Here is a 19,990-nt window from a genome sequence, read left to right as displayed (position 1 = left end):
CTCAATGAAGACACAGTATGTTTTGAAAGTGTAACATATGTTTGGTTGCTATTTTACAGTTGCAAGCAGGTTAATATTGCACAATATTGGATTTTTATTATTTTTTCCTTTTGTATGTATAGAGGCAGAATGGGTAGGAGTTATTTTGTAGATGAAGCTGTGGAGGAATATCTTAGTGGGCTTCAGGCAGCTCCTGGATCATGTGTGACCGGACTCCTGGCTGGCCAAGTAAGGAAACAAAACTCATTTATATTTAATAATGTCAGTACACACAACTATTTTTCCTAACCTTTTCTTTTCGCAGTCCTCTCCTCAGAGAGATTTTGTGGTGCTGGCTGTGCAGACTCCTCACAGGGAGAGTGAGGGGCAGCCGAAGGCTTCGAGAGGGGTCAGCCCACTGGATGACATTGATGTGGAGTGGGTCACAGAACATGCCAAGCAGGTGATTAGCCTGATGTCTTAGTTACCACTTACACGGTGGCTTTGAAATGTATTACTGTCTAGTTGTACAGTAAAGGATTTTGACTTTCCTTATTCTAGGTGTCCCGCATGTTACCAGGAGGTCTTTGTATTTTTTTTATACTGTACATTATGATGTTGTAATGCCTGAATTCATTTGTAGCATTTAAAACCATTTTTGTATTGTTTTACTATTCATTTATTTAGACAAAAGGATTTTAATAATAGCCATTTATTGGTTACCAGCCGTAGCATGAAAATTATGTCACACAATATTTGTCATGATTAGAAAGCTGACTTTTTTTTCCCTGTTTGCCTGTTATTTACTGTCTTTGAGAAGATTAATACTGATTTAAATTCTCCTTTGTACTGGTAGGCCATTAAGAGAGACATCATAAACACGGTTTGCTCCAGAGTGGAGATGTTTCTGGAAGATCTTTTAATAAATGAAGGGAGTCAAAAAGGTACAGTAGTCCATCATGTCTTACATGTGCTGTTAAAAGGGATGGTTCACCCAAAAATGACAATTCTGTCATCAGTTACTCACTCGCGGTGCATAAAAGAAGATATTTTGAAGAATATTAGCAACCAAACAGATTTGGTTCCCATTGACATCCATTGCAATGGTTACCAACATAGTTTTAGGTTCCACAGAAGACAGAAAGTCATTCAAGTTTGGAATGACATGAGTGCGAGTATGATAACAGAATCTTCGATTTTTGGGTGCGCTATCCCACAGCAAACAGTTCCACAACAAACCTTTGCAAACGTCAAACTTACCACTAGATGACAGTAGGTTGCCGCAATTGTCTTCATTGAGTGACAGCTTTTGTAAGTAGCACAAAAATAAATGTATTCATAATTCATCAATGTATTCATAATTCAAGTTCCCACACTGTTTTCCCACTAGGGTTGTGCAGTGGGCAGCAGGCCCTTCCTCGACGTGTGTTTGCACCAATGCCCATCTCTGGCCTGTCTGTGTGTGACTACATGTTCCCAGACGAAAGTACAGCTGATGTGGCCGAGCGTCTGAAAGAGATGCTGGACTGCGAAACGCCAGAAGAGGACATAGATACTAGTTTGGAGAGCAATCAATGTAGGTTTCCATTTTTTAGTAGTAGACTTTAGGGTTAATTCATTCTCTCACTTTATTTGAGCGTGTCTCATGTTATAACATGGCTTATTTGAATAATGAAGCGTCAGTACTTATGGAATTTCACTGTTGTATTGGTTTACAAGTATCACCTCTAGGCTTTTCTTAGTGGTCCTCAGATGTGTGACTAGGGCATTGTGCAATGTAGAGCAAGTAAGTCCTTGCAAAGTCGTTAGGATTCAGGGATGACTGAACTCAAGTATTGTAGGAGCTTTATGGTTAAAGAATGTGTATAGGTGTGTGACTATAGAATACCAAAGGATTAACCTTGTCAAAATGGGTGCATACAGGCCTTTTGTGACACACCCTGCCACATTTCTCCTCCAAAATAATAGCCAGCTACACCTTGCCTCTTGTTCAAACCAGTTTAAGTTTGCCCACAAATGGTTTCCATGTATGGTTAGAAGGAAAAATGTGGACGAGGTAATATGACTAGCCGCAGGCTATAGAATATCTGATCCCTTCTAATAACAAGCCCTTCCGGGAATTTTGGATTATCGTCTCTATGACAACACAACCTCCACCTTGGAAAGAGGAGATTATTTTCCTCTTCTTTTTTTTTTTTTCCTTGTGTCATTTCTTCATCTTCAGTGGTACAAGCCTGCGATACCTAGTCATTAAATTTTTACACGTTTGTGCATGATTTTTTTCTAAAGTATTTTCCACTGTTTCTGGATCGGAGATAACTTACAGCCATGACGATGATCCCAGTAAGCATGTCATCTCAGAAATCCAAGCTGAAAATCCCAGAATTCAGAAAGCCCCTCAATATTATGCTGGTAAGTTATTCTGAATTATTCATTTTTAAATAGATAGCTCTCTTTTTCTCTGTGTGCAATGAATTTTATTCATAAAATAAATAATTATCTTTCCATTATGGCATTAAATGGGACTCAACGATATACAGTCAAACCAAATATTATTCAGACACCAGATATAATTTTTTATATATATTTTTTTTACTAGGGGGTACAGGACGTTATAGTTAATTTATGTAAGTGAGGATAGTAAAATAAAGTATACTGTGACATATTATACCCAATAATTCTTCATACAGTGGAAAACTAATACAAATCTGGGACCAAAAATTATTCAGACTCTTTGACATGACCATGTTTTGCTTAAGTGTTTTTTCTTTAATTGCTAATGCGACCGAATTAAGCATTGCTTGGTAATTGGTTTACCTAAATTGGTATTATCTAATTGTGTACTTAAATTTAACAGCTGACAGCTATTCAACCTAATTCATTGCATACCTTTCTATCAAAAATATGTGGCATTATCAATTTGTTCTGACACCGTTTAACTCTGAGTTCTGCTCATATGTTGATGTGGAAAATGTGAAGGTGTCTGAATAAATGTAGGTTTGACTGTAGTTAACAATAGGTTGTATAATGATGCAGTGTGAGTGACTCCATGTTGGTTGTTAGTTGGCCTGATGTGACCATATTTTTCTTTGTGTGATTCCTATAATTCCTAGAGATATTCTCACATTTCCATTGGTCCATTTCCACCTCCTGATGACTGATGACCTCTCTTTCTTTCTCTCTCAAACACGCAGGTGTGGCGGTAGCAGCAGCCATTGCTCTCCTTGCCACAGCCACATCTCTATTGTATTTCAGTTAATGGAAATAGCAAAAATGTTTGTATGAGTGAGTGTGTATGTTTGTATAATATACTGTATGATGTTAAATATGATTTCAAATATAATTTTTATATTTGGACTATTATAGGATTATATAAAATACAATATAAGGCAAACGTATATGGAGACTCCCTTATAATCAATAGGTTTGGCTATTTGGGTCAAGTCAAATATTAATGTTACACTATACAATTACAATCTAGAGAATTATGTCCCCAATGTTCACTGTCTGACCCCACTGATGGGTTCATTTTCTTCTGAAATTAAATGTTCGTTGAGAAACACTTCACAAACTGTCACAAAAGTTGAAGCTGAAATTAGTGGAATAGACAAACCCGACGTTCTCATATATTTGGCCATCAAAATATACATTTCAAACCTGTTAATTGAGTAATAATATACTGGTTACTTAATGTAAATTACAATTATGTGTTTTGATTTTTTTTTTCTTGGAATCTTTCCTCCTAATTTTCTTTGTTGGAAGATTGCTCACTAGTGGCATGTTTGCACTCATGCAGCCTCAATAAAAGATCAAAAGAAAAAGGTTAATTGTCGTCATCCTGCACGTGTTCTTATAGAATGTTTGTGGCTTCCCTCAGTATATTGTCATTGTGCCATTTGTCTTGTCATTATCAAACCAGTTTCTTCTGGCTTCTGTAACAGCGCAGCATTAAAGGCATAAAGGAACTGTTATATTAAGTTTAACTGAAGGGAAAATGCCCTTGGCATGAAATACAATAGCTGGAAACTATTTTTGTGATGATGGAATGGGTAATGACGCTCCTTCCTTCTAAATCAGGGGACTTGATTATTTTTCAGACCTTGGATCCGCGGTTGATGCATACTTTATGATTTCTACATTGCAAAGCCATTAAAATTGTTCACATTTGAATGTGATTGGGCCCTGAAACATTTAGAGGAACTTTAGGTTTGTTCTTAGTTAATGCTTCTTTTTCTTTTTTTTTCTAGTTTCACATCAAACCATAATTGTTGGACCCCCTTTTAAAGACCCCTGTTCTAAAGTACCAAAATCATCATCGTCATTAGTTTTAACAATGTTACGCTGACCTAAAACCACATTCACATGCACCTTCAAACGAGCACTTACACATGAATACTCTCTCATACACACAGTAATCCTGGGATTTGTGAGTATGTTTTAGCAGTGATTTAGTTGAGGACGTGTCAGGACATGTTTTACCTGGAATGGCATTTGTAGCACGAAACTAGTCATGAAGACATAAAGGAACGAGGAGTGTTCTTGTCCTTTCTTGTGTTTTATTGAAGTAAGTCACCCTGATGTCATGTAGTGCAGCATTACACCATATGAAATCACATTATTTCATATGTTTTATTCATTAAGCAGATAGCGGCTCAATACACAAAGGATGACAAGAACAGTGTGACAGTTTGACTTTCATGTGGCAAGCCTAAGCATGCTTAAATAAGATGGCTACTCTCATTCTCTGCAAATCAGAGTTCCTATTATCACAGAAAACCAGACAATTGTATTCTGTTTTCTAGACCTGAAAAATGTCAGTGGAAACAATTCCATTTCTGTAATGAATGTACACTACTTTTTAAAAGTTTGAGGTCAGTATGTTTTGAAAGACGTTTCTTTTGATAAAAAATACAATAAAACTGTCATATTGAGTGAATTACAAATTAAAGTAGCTTTTATTTAAATATATTTTAAAGTGTAATTTATTTCTGTGATGGCAAAGCATTTTGAAAAAGCATTTTTTCAGCAGCCATTACTCCAGTATCACATGATCACTCAGAAATCATTGAAATATTCTGTTTTGGTGCTCACAAAACACTTCTTCTTAATGTCAGTATTGAAAACCGTTGTGTTGCCTAATATTTTTTGTGCAAACCCATAGATTCTTGGAGTAATGCTTTAAAAATAAAAATGTTTTTTTTTTTTTGTAAAATTATAAATAACTTTACAATCAATTTTGATCATTAAATGCATTCTTGATGAATGAAGGTATTACCTTCTTTAAAAAAATACTGACCCCAAACCTGTGAACATATGATCTCCTTAATAAAATATTCCATCAGCTTCTTCGCAAACCATAATAATGTTCGATTTGTGAGTGAATCTTTTTTTCCCTCGTCTTTTTAAATAATATTTTTTGGGCATTGTTGCCTTAAATAGTCATATGTGACCCTGGATCACAAAACCAGTCACAAGTAGCACGGTTATATTTTTAGCAATAGCCAACAATACATTGTATGGGTCAAAATTATCGATTTTTCTTTTATGCCAAAAACCATTAGAATATTAAGTAAAGATCATGTTCCATGAAGATATTTTGTACATTTCCTACCATAAAGATATCAAAACTTAATTTTTGATTAGTAATATGCATTGCTAAGAACTTCCATTTGGACAACTTTAAAGCAGCACTATGTAATTTTTCTGTGTTCAAAATTTGCTAAATGTATATAATGAGCGAGTATATCATGAATTCATCTTCCAAATCGCGTTTTTGTCTTATTCCGAATCACTACGGTACACTTATAATAAGTACATGTACTTATATATGTATATATTTGGACTATTGAAGCCTGGTCGGGTCGTCACCGCTGCGGAGTAACACATCCCTGCGTGAATCGCCATAGTAGACATAAACTTAGAGAAGTAGCTCCGGTTGGAATGTTCTTCCGCGGGATGTGTGCAGTTCTGTTTATTAACCGCTAGTGCGCCACAAGTTACATAGTGCTGCTTTAAATGCGATTTTCACAATATTGAGATTTTTTTATTTTTTTGCACCCTCAGATTCCAGATTTTCAAATAGTTGTATCTCAGCCAAATATTGTCCTATCCTAGTATTATCCTTATCCCAGCACTGCGTCGTGATACAGTGGAGAACTTCCCTGTGGATCTGACAAATCTTTCTTGTGAGTCTTTTCACTTTCACTGCAAATCTGCTTCATAAATCGGTCAAAATGATTCATGAGTGAGTAAATCTTAATTTGAATGTTTTCTTTTGTTTTAAATCCTTATCCAGGAGTCACAAACTAAAGGGCATGAAAAAGTCACGGAAACTCATTAGTCAAAACTTGTGGGAACCCTGGCAAATGAAACGAGCATGACTGTGTGCCTTTGATAACACTATGAAGTATTTAACTGCTGTAAATCACGTGTTAGCAAATGCCTTGAGGTGTGCGTGTTTGTTGAAGTCATGGCCCAGTCAGAGCGTCATTACTCCATCTATCTCTGAAACAAGACAGGTTGACTAATATAATTCACTTCCACCCTTTGAATTTCCTCAATTATTCTACGTCGGCATTCTCTTCCTCAACGGGACAGGCTGCAAAATCTTTCTCTGGCAGCAGGCCGTACTCATTTAGGAAGTTCTCCACATCCGTAGCGAAGAACTCCTCATTCAGATGCTTTGTAATGCACATAAAGTTGCCCAGCAGCTCTCCAGCCTTGTACACCAGCAGGGTGGGCAGAACGTCGTCTGAAAAACGCTCACCCGCTCCTGTGGCAGAGGCTCGGATTCGGCAGAATTTGACAGTGGAATACTCTGCTGCCAGGCAAGTCAAGCAGTTGTTGAGAGCGTCACATCCTCTGATCCCGTCATCATAGATGTGCACAACCACTAGGGTCAGATGGTGCTCTTTCTCGATGACATCCAAAAAGGCCTCTCCACTATCCAACTCAAACACGGCATCGAATTTAGGCCCAAAACTCAGGCGCTCATGCATCTCCTGCATGCACTGCCTGCGATACTTATGCAGACACCTTTCGTCCTCTTCTTGGATCATTTCATACTCCTGAACGCTCATCTGCATGTGGTCAGACATAGCAACATAGCAATTTTAATAAACACGCAAAGCAACTCCTACACTGCCAGTCGACAAATTTAATTGAATTGTTTCTGAAATTATTCTGATTATCTTAAAAACATGTTAGTGTAGTGTTAAACACTTGAAATGAGGGGTTCAAGCACGTAGAGCTGAAACCTTATTGTAATTGTTTGAATGGCCAAGGATCAGCATTCTCCACCTAAAACTGATCGGGCAGACCAAACCGTAAGTCGTAGAGACTTGAAACTAGAATGGATGGTAGTAGTCACATCGTCTACAATGTCACCAAAGCTCGTCCCAATTGGCCTGACAGGGGCACTACAGCGATCAAAAAGTATGAAAATAAACATAACTACTAAACCGGTCGTGGCAGGCTCAAGTGTCTTATATCATTGGAATCCTTGGCTCACAATGGACAACGCTACGAAAAAAATTTAATCACATTTTTGGGGTATTTTGTTTTTTTTAAGTAAAACCTACTTTTGAGAACTAGTCCTACACGATCGGTATGAAACCAGTGCAGAAAGATTCTCTGGAGATGGTGAATATCAATAATTATCAAAAAAGTTGAACTTTCAACTCAGAGATATTTTCGCTAAACTCAGAAGAGCTATGTAAGAGCTCAATCTGAGGTCACAGTAAAAAGACAAAAAAGCAGAGGAGTCTGGCCACTTGGTGGTTCTATAACAGGGAGAAAAAAACATAAAAATGGCTATAACTATGCACTTGTTGGTCCGATTGGTATGCAGTGTCTTTGGCCAAAGTGCCACAAGCATCTATAATGGTGCGTTCAAGTCATGTCGGATAGATCGTATTTACGAGTTGAACGCACATGAATGCCACCACAAAGTCATTATTATGAGTGGGAAACTCGAAATTTTCTTTAAGCCCAGAGTTTCCGAGTTGGGGACATGTCAATGAGAAACATGGCAGAATCGATGGATGCAGCGTCTGTAGTTGACGGTAAATTTTTGTTTAAATTGATAGTTTTGATGAAGTTTTTATGTGATACAGATTCAAGTGGCTTCATAAATTACTTTTTAAAAATATTAAAAACGCAAAACACACCTGATGCAAATTCTTTGCTCTTCATTTTCTATAAGCAGAGTTAACAGACCCTGTTGTATTTTCTTGTAATTTATTAAAAGAAGGTACACCGCCATCTTGTGCCGACTAAACTGACTTGAACGCACCTGACGTCGTAATTACGACTTGTCAACTCGTAAGTACGAACGTCCCAGGAGGACTTGAACGCAGCATAAGGATCTCAAAAAACATGGCCGCCATCAGCCAATGAATTTTGAGCACCTATTAGACAAGGTTAATGGAGGCCAATCGGAATGAAACTCGGTGTGCATGTTTGAACTATGGCCCCAGAGGTCTGTACGTTTAGTTTTATGTTTACTCTAAATTATAAATTGTCTTTATGTATGAATTTCTTTACAAAATTTACATTTAAATTTTTTAATAATTTTTTTTATTAATTTAATTTAATTAATGGTTATTAGACCAAATAGTGAAGGAAAAGCATATACACTACCATTCAAAGGTTTGGGGTCAGTAAGATTTTTTTAAAGAAGGAAATTAATACTTTATTTAGCAAGGATGCATTAAAACGAACAAAAGTGTTCCAAACTATTTCTGTTTCACATAAATGATGTAGTTTTGAACTGCTCATCAAAGAATCCTTAAAAAATATTTTGTGGTTTCCACAAAATTATTCAGCAGCAAGGGTGTTTTCTCCATTGAAAATTAATAAATGTTTCTTCAGCACCAAATCAGCATGTTAGAATGATTTCTGAAGGATCATGTGACACCTGGAGTAATGACTGCTGAAAATTCAGCTTTGCCATCACAGAAATATATTGTTGATCAAATAAATGCAACCTTGGTGAGCATAAGAGATAAAAAAAAAAATTCAAAAATCTTACCAACCCCAGTTTTTAGAAATAGTAATGTAGTTTACACAATTTTTAAAGCACTGTGATTACCTCATGAATATTTACTTAACATTTTTTGATCATTGCATAATTTTATGTTATTTCACAGTTTTGATGACTTTACTATCATTTGAAAATGTGGAAAATAATAATTATACAGAATGAGTAGCTATGTATAAGCTGGTAAGCTATGGGATGTATTTGGAATTAAAATGACTCATTTTATTGTGCTTGTTATACTGTATCCATCTCAAGGATGATCAGAAGAAATGGACAGCACCTGAGTTAAATATATGAGTGTCACAGCAAAGGGTCTGAATACTTAGGACCATGTGGTATTTCAGTTTTTCTTTTTTAATAAATCTGCAAAAATGTCAACAATTCTGTGTTTTCTGTCAATATGGGGTGCTGTGTACATTAATGAGGAAAAAAATTAACTTAAATGATTTTAGCAAATGGCTGCAATATAACAAAGAGTGAAAAATGTAAGGGGGTCTGAATACTTTCCGTACCCACTGTAAATGTCAGTTGGGAATTTTTTACTGTTACCTTGCGGTTGAGTTTTTCCTGGGTGTCATCATTACTGGGTTTGGGGTTGGACATCTGTCTGAGGAGCTCTCTCTTGTTTGGAGGGACGCTTTCATGGTCCTCACTCTCAAGTTTGAACTTCCTCCAGTCATGGATCACACCTTTGGGCCCTGAGATGCAAAGGTGTTTTGTCATTTAAGATCTGAATTTGTCATTTCAATCAGTGGATTGATGGATAAATCGTGTTAAATCCGTTTCTTTAATTACAGATAATCATGGGTGTATCAAAGCATAATGAGTGAAATCTCCAGTATTGCCTCATCATTACTGTAAAATAATGAATAGCTAGCAGGATGTGTTCTGCAATCAGTGTGATACTCTAGAATCTAGAGTCATTCCTTGTTTCGATATCAGTAATGAAATCTTTTTTCACCTGTTTGTGTTGCTGGTAGTTCCTCAATCTCAGGTGAACCTGACATGATGAATCCTCGAAGGAGACCTGATGATAGAAATTACAGAGACATTTTTTTGTCTTTATTCATTTGTTTGTGCTTGTGGTTTCAGTTTAAATAATAATAAGTTGTTGTTCCATCTGAATATGCCCAGTTTGTGCAACATCCTCTAAGAAATGACCTGATTTTATATTTCCAGACGATATGAGATGCACAAACATATGGGAAGTTTTATGTTATGATGGGTTACGCTAGTGCAGTTAGTCTTCATAATCAAAGTCGATTTTATTTCTGTTGCATGAGCTCTTCACACTGTCAGAGTATGTTACAATTATCCAGGTTGAGGTGGAATTAGCAGATTACTTTCTTATAGTGTTGGATTAGAATTAGAATCAGATTATATTGGTGTGAGTAATGTTTTCTTGTGTGTAAAAGTATTGTACTAATGCTACACGTACATAAACCTGAATAAGGAAATGTTGAGCATCTCAATCTAAACAAACCACCTACATTTGTGTGGTTTTCTCAAAACACTAGCAATGTGAATGCGAGCATAGCAAAGAAATGTGCTGATCAGGTATTACACTGGATTCTACGAACAAGACGTAGTCAGAAATACGTCAGAAGTAATCTTGTTCAATCCAGCTCCTACAGATTGCTTTGTCGATTACCTCAGATTTCCACTCTCATCAACAAGTTCCATTTGCAAAAGTGCTAGTTGCAGTTGTCATGCACAGCAGGTCTATCTAAGTCCTAGGCAGTATTTATTTAGATATGTTGTTGTTGCAGTATTATAGACCTAAACACCAAAAATTTAAATTATTGAGTTTTATTTTGCATAATTAAGCATTATTAGGTGAAATATATTGCTCACCAGGTTTTCTTGTTTTAGCATAGTGTCCTGTCTGAACTAGGCCTTGTAGCAGTTTCAAAAGCACCACATTTTTTGTATTGTTTGAGCATCCTGCATATACAGTAATACTGAAAGTAGTATCTCAGAGAAACATGCTTAAGTAACAATTAAAATATTTCAATCTGTTGTATGTAGGTATAGTAAACAACAGAATAGGCAGAAAAATGTCATTCTTACCTGAGTGTTTGCTGTGAGTACCTGTCTCTACTGTCTCAGATAATAATGCCATGGACATCATGGTTACATCACGGTAATAATATGGTGTGATGTAATAGGATTACAGTAGAGGAATTAAACCAGCCTGTCACAGAGAGAAACAAACAGACAAAACACAGTCGGGCACTTACAGTGTAAGAAAACCAACTTCTATTTTGTCACACACATGCTGCAATATTTATCTGTAAATTGGACAGTTTGACTGTGCTTTCAATAAAGCTTATAAAGCTTGCATCTGAGCATATCTACTTGATAAGCATTGTGGCTGGCCTGGTTGGAATACCCATAATCCCTTGCGCTTGAATAATTTAGTTTTATGTGGTTGATCAAAACATGGGGAATTATGAGGATCTGTACATTTAGTTGTCTTTTATCATGAAAGATAAAATGTTTATTTAGTGTTTTTGGTGTTTTATTTTTATTTGTTTAAGTCACCATTTGTATGATTTGTGTTCTTTTTTAGGTTAAGTTTGTGTACAGTGGGTACGGAAAGTATTCAGACCCCCTTAAATTTTTCACTGTGAAAAACTTGTTGTATCTTTCCCAAAAAGACTCATGGCTTTATTAGATCAAAAGGGTGCTTCTACTAAATACTGAGCAAAGGGTCTGAATATTTAGGACCATGTGATATTTCAGTTTTTCTTTTTTAATAAATCTGCAAAAATGTCAACAATTCTGTGTTTTTCTGTCAATATGGGGTGCTGTGTGTACATTAATGAGGAAAAAAAAATTAACTTAAATGATTTTAGCAAATGGCTGCAATATAACAAAGAGTGAAAAATTTAAGGGGGTCTGAATACTTTCCGTACCCACTGTAATTATTGAATGTGTGTAAATTGAACTAAACCATTCTGAGAACTCGTTTCTCGTTTCAACTTTCTATTTAACAAATAAGGCCTACTTAATGTTTTACTGTACATGCTGATGAAGGCTGGTTTAACTTAAAATGTTAGTTTGGCTTAACAAGTGTTCTAACTTGGAAAAAGTTGGCAAAATTTTTAAAATGCTTTGCAACTGTTTGCTTTCTTTTTTTCTTTAAGTTAATTTTTTTACAGTGTAAATGGGGCCACTTTCATGTCTCAGCGGTATCCAACAGTTAGTATTATTCAACAGTGTCATAATTTTGACATAACGTGTATTTTAAAATTGATACACACAGTGAAAAATAAATATACTAAAATGTATTTGAAATACATTTGTTTCAAAATACATTTACATATTTATGTACTAAATAAAAATACCCTGCAACTGTACTTTTAGTTTACTAAACTTAAACTCTGCTAAATTGGAACCCCTTAACTGTCACCGTCTTTTTCTTTATCAAATCTTTTAGTAATCATCATAAATTATGTGACACCTGGAAATAATTCAAGCTTAGAAGCATTCAAGCTTAGAAGCCTGAGATTCATCCTGTGAAACCCATTTTGAAATCTGACATTGCGTTACCATGGAAATGGTACTTTAAAATCTTTTGGTGGTCTCCTCCCCCTTAGTGGGCAGTGTCAAGTGTCATATTACAAAATGCATTACGGTCTTTTTCAAACAAAACTTTTTATAATCTTAACAAAAAACATATAATTGGAAAGGTCTGAGTCTCATATTTGGTCATATTGAAGTAATATTGACAGAGAAATCTAGACATTTGTGACAGAAAAATGCATTTTTAAAAAAAATCAATGGAGTTTGGATGGCACCCGGTGGCTGTTTGTGGTATGACGTCCTAAATAAAATCTCACAGGAACCTCAATTTTTCAGCTTCAAATTTGGAACATAACTTATTTAGACATAAGGCTTTAATTTTATATCAGTTTTACAGTAAAACCGGTTATGTAAAATATTTATTATAAATAAAATAAAATAACATGAATGTAGTGCATTTGATTTACAGTAAATTTAAACCTATAACTTTAATTTTTGGAAATTCCACTTTTGCAATAATCTGCTGATTTTCTTCTTTAAAAAGAGACCAACCTTAGGTCTGTATTCCAAGTGTTCATAAATTACAACTATTTAAGTTTGGATAGTGCACTTCATGCCTATTTTAAAAAATGGGGGTGACAGTTAAGGGGTTAATGCACATTAATTGTGAGGAAGCAGAGCTGAAGTCCAACTAAAGATATACTGAAGTATATTTGATTGTGCTAAAGTGGAACTATTGCAAGTATATTTCAGGTACACTTTAAATATCTCACATTTATCTCATATTATCCAAAAATTATGTAATCCTCATCAACAGTGACATTAAATGCTGATTTTCTTCTTTAAAAAGAGACCAACCTTAGGTCTGTATTCCAAGTGTTCATAAATTACAACTATTTAAGTTTGGATAGTGCACTTTCATGCCTATTTTAAAAAATGGGGGGTGACAGTTAAGGGGTTAATGCACATTAATTGTGAGGAAGCAGAGCTGAAGTCCAACTAAAGATATACTGAAGTATATTTGATTGTGCTAAAGTGGAACTATTGCAAGTATACTTCAGGTACACTTTAAATATCTCACATTTATCTCATATTATCCAAAAATGATATAATCCTCATCAACAGTGACATTAAAACACATTTCAGGCTTGGCATTAAGAAATGTGCATTGTGCACAAGTGATACTCCAAATACAGTTTAATTATAATTTTTATATCAGTAAAGTCTCAAGCGATATGTCAGTAAATAAGTTAATAGATTTGAACTATACTTAGTATGAAATAAATGTATTTTAAATATATTACTTTTTGTAACCTTATTTATTATTAAATGATATAACCTTATAATATAACATTGTCATAATTTTGATATATCTGTTGAAATCATACTTAGTTTGGCTAATTTCCCTTTTCCATCCTTTTAAGACCTATAAAAGTCACGGAAACGTCTTAAAAAAGAAGAAGAATATTTATTTGCATTTTATTTATTTATTATCTTATTTTATTTATTTATTTTGAGAACAGTCTGTGAATTAAAGAAATTTTATTTTAGTAGTATATTTTAATTTTATTACTATCCAGCTATAAGGAATGACTCTGTAGTGAACTCTGTAGTGAAATTTCATAATGTGTTTTTCATCTTCATAAACTTCACTTTTTTATTGTAGTTGCTGGCAATTACATCTCAAAGCTGGTGTTGTCTTTATGTGTCATGACATGAATGTGAAGCGTTCTGACACCTAGGTTAGGTACTCTTGGGATAGAGACTTGATGTACAGACTGATATCCCCTCCTGCCTGCACACGAGGTGATTCTAGCATGTTGTTCCATGTCCTTCTTATGTCATCTCAGCTTACTTTACATACTCTCTACAATGGGACAAAAAGAGGGGTCAATTTGTGAAAAAAAGGAAACACTATAGTTAACAAGTAAAAAATGTTTTTCATGCATCACTAGATGGTGGTAGAATCCACTGAAATGTCTTTCAAAAGCTGTTGCGTGAGTGGGGAGCAGAAAGACCTCCCAGCAACTATGATGTTATATCAGCAGACTCATGCTTTATCTGAGCAGGGCAATCTGCCAACCAGCTGTTTGCACAGTCATTTCTTTGGCGTATTTCTGAGCCGTTTACGCACACCCTTTTCTGACACACTTTGTTGAGGGGTGGGAACAGTGTAGCATTACACATTGTTTAACTTTTTCTTCTGATCCTTTGATAAGTCTACCATTATACACTAAACAAATACCTCAGCAGCCTCTTTTATGACCTACATCAATCACAGCTTCATGAGGTGCATGCTGGGATCATTTTTAAACTGTGCTAAAAGAGTTGACCTGTGATGAACACTTGTTGACTACTTTTCCTTCACTCTGTGGTCAAAAGTTGTAATGAAATACAGTAAAACCTTTTCTTAGCCTTTTATTTAGGTTAAACTTACTTTTTGTTTAAAATAATAAAAGTCAAAAAATTAATTCAAGCATTTAAGTTTAAGTGAATCAAAAGGTTTTCAGGTCCTGGGAAGCGTAAATTCAGTAAGTGTCCAAACTTTGGTATAATAGTGTGTGTATGAAAACCAAGCATGTTAATGTTCAATTATTCTGTCAAACATTTCAACAAGCATTTCAAGTCTTTTGTTTTTAGAATTTATGACCGTATTATGAAATGATATAATGTTTTATTACACGGCTCTGTGGAATACTTGATTCTGATTGGTCAATCGCGGTATGTTATTCCCAGATAACAACCGCCAAATTGAATAACACACCACTCATCCGGGTACTACGAGTTATCTTGACGGTACTACTTATATGCTTAACGGGTCACTCTGCTATTGTTGACTGTCTGGCGCCATCTTGTGACTGAAAACACTTAACCACCGCGTGTTACAATGGAAGACTTCAGCATAAATTTCAACATATATGGTAAAAACAAATCTTTTTAGCCGTGTAATAAGCGGCATAATGTACATCCAGCCAGTTGTTATCTCAGAATAAACCCCTTCAGGCTGATACAAGACTTCGCGTCGGGGTCCTGATACCTGTCGGGGTTTATTCTGAGATGAGATAACCGGCTGGATGCACATTATCCCTTACATAAAAAAATTTAACGATTCATCGATATGGATCGATTTAACGATACGATGTCTGACGATACGATGCATCGATGCCACATGTAAAATATAATCTTCATCTTCATATAACGTTAGCCAACATATTAAAACACAAGTCAAAAACAATAGGAAGGTTTATCAAGAAATAGCATTAAAACGGCTTTTAAAAAACATACTTCGTGTAGGCTATATTGTCTAAAAACAAAGCAATGCAACCATGCCCATTTTACTTACTCAGACCATGCGTTATTTGTTCAGTGAAATTATCAACCTGGTCTGCTGAAAGACGGGACCTGAGGCGATTAACAATAAAATTCCTGCATTTGAAAAAACGCGCTCGGCAGGAACTGAAGTCGCAGGCACGCTGAGATAACGAAAAGCAAGCCGATAGAGTTTCAGAAAGCGCCTGGACATCCCGCACCACCACCGAAGTGGGTCTTCGTTTTGGCGAGTTCACATTGAACGATTTTAGCCCGATTTTTCACTCGCCGACAGGTTTTGTGAAATCGCAGACAAATGCCCGAAATCGAAGGTAAATCGGTGCTCGTTCACGCGAGTGACAATCACACAGTGTGAATTATCAAAGACGCGATCTGAAGGAATCGCCGATGCGTCGCCGACGCCCGTGAAATATTTGGCATGCTAAATATCTGGAGCTGTCGGCGATTCACAATCACGCTGTGTGCAATGAGTTCTGACTGAAAAACACATCGGCGATGACCTACAGCCAATGAGAGACCAAGATACAGGGCAGAGGGAAGTTCGGGGAGGAGTTATATGAAACGTAGTTTGCGGACCAGTGTTGCCAAATCCGCGATTGCCGCTGGTTGTTTTTCATGTCAGCAGGTTGACAATTTGACACAAAAGTTTACACAAAACTTTTCTGTTTCCTTCTAATTCTCCTGATCACCCTGTCGGGGTTTATTCTGAGATGAGATAACCGGCTGGATGCACATTATCCCTTACATAAAAAAATTTAACGATTCATCGATATGGATCGATTTAACGATACGATGTCTGACGATACGATGCATCGATGCCACATGTAAAATATAATCTTCATCTTCATATAACGTTAGCCAACATATTAAAACACAAGTCAAAAACAATAGGAAGGTTTATCAAGAAATAGCATTAAAACGGCTTTTAAAAAACATACTTCGTGTAGGCTATATTGTCTAAAAACAAAGCAATGCAACCATGCCCATTTTACTTACTCAGACCATGCGTTATTTGTTCAGTGAAATTATCAACCTGGTCTGCTGAAAGACGGGACCTGAGGCGATTAACAATAAAATTCCTGCATTTGAAAAAACGCGCTCGGCAGGAACTGAAGTCGCAGGCACGCTGAGATAACGAAAAGCAAGCCGATAGAGTTTCAGAAAGCGCCTGGACATCCCGCACCACCACCGAAGTGGGTCTTCGTTTTGGCGAGTTCACATTGAACGATTTTAGCCCGATTTTTCACTCGCCGACAGGTTTTGTGAAATCGCAGACAAATGCCCGAAATCGAAGGTAAATCGGTGCTCGTTCACGCGAGTGACAATCACACAGTGTGAATTATCAAAGACGCGATCTGAGAGAAACGCCGATGCGTCGCCGACGCCCGTGAAATATTTGGCATGCTAAATATCTGGAGCTGTCGGCGATTCACAATCACGCTGTGTGCAATGAGTTCTGACTGAAAAACACATCGGCGATGACCTACAGCCAATGAGAGACCAAGATACAGGGCAGAGGGAAGTTCGGGGAGGAGTTATATGAAACGTAGTTTGCGGACCAGTGTTGCCAAATCCGCGATTGCCGCTGGTTGTTTTTCATGTCAGCAGGTTGACAATTTGACACAAAAGTTTACACAAAACTTTTCTGTTTCCTTCTAATTCAAAATAATCCCACACCTTCTTGTCTTTCGCATGGTCATTTTTGAACTCGCCGCGACTGGCACGAAGAAAACGCATGCGAGGTCTGAGGTAAAAATGTTGTTTCCGCCCAGATAAACTTTTTAAAAAGAATGTATTATTTTTCAAACGTTTTATTTTAACTTGTTATTTCACATGTTTTAAATGCAATGTTAAAACGATGGTAATTGGAATGATAAAATCATGTTTTGTTTAGTTTTTTTTCTGTCTGTAATCGACTTGTATTCAGTGTCGACTAGTAGGAGCTGTACCGTTTATGCCGAGTTCACACTGCACGATTTTCAAAGACGTCGCATCACTGTTGGTTTCACACCGAACGACTATCTGGTGTAGCATTCGGTTATTGCTGTGTTCACACTGCACGATGGAACAACGACAGGAGGTTACACACTGCATGACTTTACAATAGGAAGAATCGCCGACAGCTCTGTCTGGTGCAGGGTTGCCAGGTTTTCGCTACAAAGCACGCCCAATTACTTCTCAAAACTAGCCTGAAAATAGCCCAATTGCTTTCGAGGGATAAAATAAAAAAAATTTTGGCAGGGTTCTCCTGGTACAATTCACATTACAGGCCCTAAATATCACGTTATTGGGGTCGCTTCTACCTGCTGACATGAAAAACAACCGGTGGCAATCGCGGATTTGGCAACACTGGTCCGCAAACTACGTTTCATATAACTCCTCCCCGAACTTCCCTCTGCCCTGTATCTTGGTCTCTCATTGGCTGTAGGTCATCGCCGATGTGTTTTTCAGTCAGAACTCATTGCACACAGCGTGATTGTGAATCGCCGACAGCTCCAGATATTTAGCATGCCAAATATTTCATGGGCGTCGGCGATTCTCTCAGATCGCGTCTTTGATAATTCACACTGTGTGATTGTCACTCGCGTGAACAAGCACCGATTTGCCTCCGATTTCGGGCACTTGTCGGCGATTTCGCAAAACCTATCGGCGAGTGAAAAATCTGGCTAAAATCGTGCAGTGTGAACTTGGCATTAGTCGACTAGACCCGCACATCCCTAATCAGGACTAGAGATATAAGGACTGCCGGAAAGCACAAGGTGAGCATAAAAGACGCTCGGGATTGTTTGCGGAACAGTCGAGTTCTGTGTGAGAAGTTTTCTGCGCACACATCTGAACCATTCGCACGCACACGAATCAGGCACGTGGAGAGGGGGGTGCGATGGGTGCTTGAGCACCTGCCCCTTTCCCCTTGATGCCCAAAGTGCCCTTTTGTCAAGGCAATTTACATTTTTTTTGTAATTAAACGCCATTTTGTGAAGGCCTGCCCAATTTAACTATTAGTAAAATGAATGAAATTTAGTCGTAAATAAAATTATCCACATTAACCTGACCATCTCATCAGGGACTATCCCTCATGTTCAGACACCTTTTTGCTGAGTTCACACTGCATGATATTAGCCCGATTTTTCACTCGCCGACAAATGCCCAAAATCGGAGGGAAATCGGTGCTCGTTCACGCCAGTGACAATCACACAGTGTGAGTTAGTGCGATCTGAGGGAATCGCAGATGCGTCGCCGACGCCTGTGAAATATTTGGCATGCTAAATTTCTGGAGCTGTCGGCGATTTACAATCACGCTGTGTGCAATGATTTCTGACTGAAAACTACATTGGCGATGACCTACAGCCAATGAGAGACCAAGATACAGGGCAGAGGGAAGTTCGGGGAGGAGTTATAGACCAGAATATCAGTATTTTAATAGATATATGAACAATTATATCATACAGAAACAAGCACAAACATTAGCTTGCCCAGCCACAACATCAGCATAACAGTTACTGCAAAATGATTTACCTCCAACTCTCTTTGCAGAACACCCAATCCCTGTTCCCTGCATCTCCCTCCTGCATAATCTGTTTTTCTTTTTCTCCTTGTAGCTGGAAATCAGCTCACAGACAATTTGCGGGCTATATATATATATATATATATTTTTTTTTTTTAATAACTGGATAATAACTCGCTGGAGAACTCCGGTCTGACGCATGCGGGTTCTCGCGTTATTTCCTTATCACTTCTCGCGTGTGTTTTGTTGTGAAACGTAGTTTGCGGACCAGACAGAGCTGTCGGCGATTCTTCCTATTGTGAAGTCATGCAGTGTGAAACCCCCCCCGTCGCCGATCCATCGTGCAGTGTGAACACAGCAGCAACTGAATGCTACCCCAGATAGTCACGCAGTGTGAAAACAACGGCGATCCGACGAGTTTGAAAATCAAGCAGTGTGAACTCGGCATAAGTGCAGTTCTCAGCGGAGCGGTGTGCTTGTATACTTATATTATTAAATTATTATTATGCAAGAACTGCGTGAAGAGAGCATGCACAGCTGTTGTTTATATTGATTTGTGTAGCCTGTGGAAGTAAGGTTAGCTGCAGCAAGGGGCTATAATATTTTTG

General features: G+C 37.2%; 2 protein-coding genes across 2 annotated transcripts; one reads left to right on the top strand and one right to left on the bottom strand.

The window, feature by feature from the left end:
• The first annotated feature begins 126 nt into the window (after nucleotides 1-126).
• odr4 (odr-4 GPCR localization factor homolog) lies at nucleotides 127-5,260 on the top strand. The gene is made up of 8 exons (XM_016284809.1): nucleotides 127-228; nucleotides 305-442; nucleotides 541-584; nucleotides 667-697; nucleotides 836-923; nucleotides 1,370-1,555; nucleotides 2,269-2,391; nucleotides 3,174-5,260. The coding sequence occupies exons 1-8, from the start codon at nucleotides 130-132 to the stop codon at nucleotides 3,236-3,238; spliced, it is 774 nt and encodes a 257-aa protein (XP_016140295.1). The 5' UTR covers nucleotides 127-129; the 3' UTR covers nucleotides 3,239-5,260.
• A 757-nt stretch (nucleotides 5,261-6,017) lies between these two features.
• On the bottom strand, nucleotides 6,018-11,178 carry LOC107594646 (phosducin-like). Its single transcript, XM_016284770.1, has 4 exons — nucleotides 11,090-11,178; nucleotides 9,981-10,046; nucleotides 9,569-9,717; nucleotides 6,018-7,058 (listed from the first exon to the last, which is right to left on the bottom strand). The coding sequence occupies exons 1-4, from the start codon at nucleotides 11,148-11,150 to the stop codon at nucleotides 6,540-6,542; spliced, it is 795 nt and encodes a 264-aa protein (XP_016140256.1). The 5' UTR covers nucleotides 11,151-11,178; the 3' UTR covers nucleotides 6,018-6,539.
• Between the last annotated feature and the right edge of the window lie 8,812 nt (nucleotides 11,179-19,990).

This window comes from Sinocyclocheilus grahami, unplaced genomic scaffold, assembly GCF_001515645.1.
Source record: "Sinocyclocheilus grahami isolate Dianchi unplaced genomic scaffold, SAMN03320097.WGS_v1.1 scaffold188.1, whole genome shotgun sequence".
Lineage (NCBI taxonomy): Eukaryota > Metazoa > Chordata > Actinopteri > Cypriniformes > Cyprinidae > Sinocyclocheilus > Sinocyclocheilus grahami.
The sequence above is the reverse complement of the archived record's forward strand: the minus strand, read 5'-3'. Positions and strand labels throughout refer to the sequence as shown.

Excerpts from the sequence above, each read along its gene's own strand:
- LOC107594646 (XM_016284770.1), bottom strand. The coding sequence starts at position 11,150 with ATGATGTCCATGGCATTATTATCTGAGACAGTAGAGACAGGTACTCAC. Across the intron at positions 10,047-11,089 it reads TACTCACAGCAAACACTCAG|GTCTCCTTCGAGGATTCATC; the intron begins GTAAGAATGACA and ends TTCTATCATCAG. Across the intron at positions 9,718-9,980 it reads ACTACCAGCAACACAAACAG|GGCCCAAAGGTGTGATCCAT; the intron begins GTGAAAAAAGAT and ends TTTGCATCTCAG.
- odr4 (XM_016284809.1), top strand. The coding sequence starts at position 130 with ATGGGTAGGAGTTATTTTGTAGATGAAGCTGTGGAGGAATATCTTAGT. Across the intron at positions 698-835 it reads TTAATAATAGCCATTTATTG|GCCATTAAGAGAGACATCAT; the intron begins GTTACCAGCCGT and ends TTGTACTGGTAG. Across the intron at positions 2,392-3,173 it reads AGCCCCTCAATATTATGCTG|GTGTGGCGGTAGCAGCAGCC; the intron begins GTAAGTTATTCT and ends TCAAACACGCAG.